Below are 4,891 nucleotides of genomic sequence, written 5' to 3' on the forward strand. Positions count from 1 at the left end.
TATATGTGGCTACAAGATGAATTATATACGGATGTTTATTTTGGATTTAATGTAGTAAATATTTAGTTTTGCATTGGTGGTTTGCTTATAGTAAAATAAGATTTGTTGTTTGGTATTAATGAACATTAAAGACAACAGTTAAAAATGTTGTAAAAACTAGGTAAACCATAACAAATTTTTTTTTGTAAAAAGTGATAAAAGACAACGGTTTTATCCATTGTAAAATATATTAAAACTGTTGTAAAAAAAATAAATGTGTAAAATATTATCTACCACAACAGTTTATATCTGTAACGGTTTTAAAACGTTGTCGTATCCTTCGTAGCCAAATTTTGGGCATATAAACAACAACGGATAAAAACCGTTGTCAAATGTCTACAAAGACAACGGATTCAAAACCGTTGTCGTAGGGCAATACATTCTACAACACCCTCAGTTACAATGGTTTTTTAACCCTACGACAACGGATAATATCCGTTGTCGTTTGCAGTTTTTGTTGTAGTGATCGCTCTCGATTTATTTTCCACCCAGGTGGAACCCGTATGTATCATGCGATTTATATATGTATATATATATATATATATATATATATATATATATATATATATATATATATATATATATATATATATATATATATATAGTAATCAAATATTATTTAAAACTATATATATATATATATATATATATATATATATAGTAATCAAATATTATTTAAAACAATTAATTGCAAACGTCCATAAATTCCTTTCCGCAAATATAATTTAAACATTTAATAGAAGAAAATTTGCTTCAAAAATATTCACTAGACCTATACATAAAACTTTGGCCAAATGGAACCCAATTAAGTACTTACTATAATTACACATATTTCCTATATTAATTGAAATAATTAAATACTCTCTCAATTTTTAAAAAATAAATCCCTAGTCTCGTAACTTCCTTTTAGTCAAAAGGCAAAATTAATAAATACAAATGGAATTTAATTGATTCTTGCAATAATTGCACAGATGCCCTTCCATTTTTGAATTAATTTTTATTCAAAATTTTGAGGCAATAAGCCTATAAATTTGCACAATTTAGTTGGAAGGGAATTAAGCGACTATTTGAAGATGATGATGAGGCAAGCTCCTGCGTTCGCTCTTGCCGCTCTCCTCCTCCTCCTCCTCCTCTCGGCGGCGGCGCACGCCACCGTGGAGTCAACTTGCAAGTCCATCTCGAACGTCAAGTACGATTTCTGCGTGAAGACGTTGAAATCAGATCCTAGCAGCGGAACCGCCGACGTGCGTGGCCTCGCTGTCATCGCCACCAATCTGTCGTTGAAGAATGCGACAAAGATCGCCGGCAAGATTAAGCATCTGTTGAAGAGCTCGCAGGACAAGGCGCAGAAGGAGAGCTTGTCGACGTGCGCCGAATTGTACAGCAATCTGATCGACAACCTCGACACGTCGCTGAGCGCCATCAAAGAGAGCCGGAAGGGTGACGCTATGACATACCTGAGCGCCAGCCTCGACGCTCCCGGCGACTGCGAGCAGGGGTTCAAAGACACCGGCGCCAAGTCCCCGTTGGTGGCGGAGGACGATGAGCAGAGGCAGCTCTGTGGCCTCGCCTTAGGCATCACCAATTTGACCTAAGTGTTCATTAACATGAAAGAAATAACGTCGCCATGAGGAGCAGCGGCCATCTAGTGATTGTGGTTTATCATTTCTATTGAATATATTTTATTTTCTTTTAAAAAATAAAATATATTCAATAAATAAGTCCGAATAATTGTTAATGTTCATCAATAATTTTTTTTTTCAAATGCATTATAGACAAAGCTGAAATATCATAATGGGATATTGGCATAATTTAAAAATATCGATTTACCTATCTCGATAAAAGGTGAAATTCATATGGAGGTACTTAGTGTCCAACCCAAAGAAATAAATAAATAAATAAATAAAAATTTTATACGTTGGTACATTTGAGAATTTAAACAACATTTTAGAATGAAAACTAAATAAATTATTTAAAAATAAATAACAAACATACAAAATAAAAAATGTCTTTTATTATATTAAAAAACTATAAATCTATTCTATTATATGAAGTTAAATTAACTTAGCCATATTTCAAAAATGACCCTCTCCCCTCGTTTCCGAGAGCCTTTAATTACATGTCCTTAGTTTCCAATTTTCACGAATATGATTCTATATTATAATTTTAGCCAAATTTTTATATGGACTTAAACTACCTAAATTTAATAAACAACTTTTTACTTAACCACAAAGATAAGTTTCTAAAATTATCAAATTGTATAAGGTAGTTTTAAAATTATCAAATTATATATCTATTTTCCATTATAATCTTATCAGTCGAAAAAATAAGTCATATCAATTTCACTCTATGTCGAAACATTAAAATTTTGAGCATATCAGTTGACTGATTTACTTTTTTTTTTCAAAGTCGATTTTAAGTAAAATTGGTCGATACACCAAACGACCTCAACTTAATATGAAACTATTTCCTATATGTTCGGCTATCTTTTCTGATTATATCCATGTCCTTAAATGACAATTTGACATTTGGTACGTTATCTAATCTTTTTTCAAAATTAGTGGATGGACCAAATAACCTCGCATTGATATGAAACTAGTTACTATGTGTTCGTTAACATCTTCTGATTATATTTATACCCTCAAATGCCAATTTGACTAAATATATTGAGAGTAATGATTTGTTGAATATGAATATATTTGAAAAGTTTAACCTGTGTTCAAAAAATTCTGGCTAGTGGACCAAAATACAACATGAAACTATTTTTTGAATACTAATATGTTTGAAAATGTAAATTCATATTTAAAAAATTATTGCTCTCAATATATTATGTCAAATTGATTTTTGAGGGCATAGATAAAATCATAAGAACTAGATGAACACATATGATCTTGTTTCATGTCAATCTAGTAAAATACGACACCCAAATAATAATAAAATAATAAGGTTATTTGTGAAATAATCTTAAGGGAATTTTTAGAAATTTCTGAGAATTTTTCGGAACTCGTATGACGAGTTTAAGGGGATCAATTATTGGGCCAAGGGAAAACCTGCTTAAGCTACCCTATTTGAACGAGGAAATGTTTCGCGACTCCGAGCGACGACGAGCCAACGCCGCCTTCTTCCTCCCTTTCCTCTCGCCTCTCCGATCCTCTTCTTTCTTCTCTCCTTCCTCTCCGCTCTGTCTTGACTATTATCACCTGACGACGCCGCCCTCCGATCGCACCAGTGCCACTCGATTTAGCCGGACGAGCTCCTCTCCCATCTTTCGCACGTCTTCATCATTGCTGCATGGAGCAACGGCTACACCTCTCTTCTCATCACCTCTACTCATGCCCTTTCTCTCACGCCGACGTTGTTGTTCAAGTCGCTCTTCTCTCTGGCGATTCTCCCAGTGCTACCACAAGTGTTCGCTTGAGGACCGAATCAGAGCAATGGTTGAAGACCCATCAGCGGCAAAACCCTAGCTATCTATCCACTATTGCACAATTTAACCTTCACCGGATTTGAAAATGCAATCACTAGATTCTTTCCTCCATTCAAAGATAGTACAGTGAGTATCTTTATCGTTGTTTTCTTCATATCTACTCAATAGTTGAGGTACTCATCTGATCTGTAGATGGGTTGTAGATCCAATCAGTAGCATTATGAACCTGTTGAATTCCGACGAGCAAGTGCTGATTTGGGGTTCTTGACCTAGAAGGCAGTAGCTTCATTTAACACCGACTAGAACTTCTGACAACAACTTATTCAGCCAAGAGTCTCTAGAGACATCTCTAATTTTGGGTAAGTTGTATTGGAATTGATTCAAGTTTAGCTTAAATTGATTTGATTGTTGAATGAGGATGATTGGAATCAAATTGTGGAAATAGGTTGATTAATGTAACGACCACCTTTCTTAATACTCTACTACTCTCTAAGAGTGACCATTACTTAACTACTAACTCTACTTAACCGGTATAATTAAAAACCACATGGAATCCCTACCGAAAAATTTCGGCAGAGTCTCCCTTGAACTGGTGGCCATAATCATTAATACATAACATAATATACATAGCTACAGGCTGCTGGAATATTTATCAAACAACCACGCAGTTTATAAGACACAACAACTAAAAAAAATTAACTATTCTAGCAATAACAAATGAATAAAACTCCAACAGTGGAAAATAACCAAACTAACAATCAATCAAAAAGACATAACCCATAAGGTATAACTCAACTATTTCTATCCACTAAACATGAAAACTCAAAACTTGTACTTTATTACTTAGGCTCTGAGGGACTACAGTGCTAATTCTTTGCTAATTACTAATTTCTAATGGGGCTGGCTGAATAAAATTTTACTAAACTATTGTGCCTCTGTTAACTCTGTGAGTAGATTTCATGTCCTACCTTCTAGATATTCATAGCTAATTTGAGGAGGCAAAATTCAGTGTGAGATCCATATAACTTACACCACTGGTCGGAACGGGACCCGATCGGTATGCGATCTGAGATAGGTCGAGCGAGTGATCCAGAACTCGCGAATCTTGGGTTTTCCTTCCGTCATGGATGGTGTCGTAATCGGATCGGTCGTCGTGTATGTTCCGGGATCGGTCGGTGGACGCTGCACTATCGAATACCCCGGATCGCTCAGGTCCGTGCCGATCGGTGGCGGCGGTGATCTCAGGGCAGTCTATATCGTCTCATCTGATCGGATCCGATTACGACTGGACATCAAGCCATAGCACGAACCGATCGATCCGGAGCCTCACTGAGATCACACTGGTCACCGATACTGGCGTGAAACCTCTAATCTAACATGCATTAACAAACATTCCCATAATGACTACTAACAATCTAACTCATT

At 35.5% G+C, this 4,891-nt stretch overlaps 1 protein-coding gene across 1 annotated transcript; it reads left to right on the plus strand.

Moving 5' to 3' along the window:
* The first annotated feature begins 1,112 nt into the window (after positions 1 to 1,112).
* Positions 1,113 to 1,634, plus strand: LOC122031418 (putative invertase inhibitor). The gene has a single exon (XM_042590537.1). It carries the CDS (start codon positions 1,113 to 1,115, stop codon positions 1,632 to 1,634), a length of 522 nt encoding a protein of 173 aa, XP_042446471.1.
* The last annotated feature ends 3,257 nt before the right edge of the window (positions 1,635 to 4,891 follow it).

This window comes from Zingiber officinale, chromosome 11A (assembly GCF_018446385.1).
Source record: "Zingiber officinale cultivar Zhangliang chromosome 11A, Zo_v1.1, whole genome shotgun sequence".
NCBI lineage: Eukaryota > Viridiplantae > Streptophyta > Magnoliopsida > Zingiberales > Zingiberaceae > Zingiber > Zingiber officinale.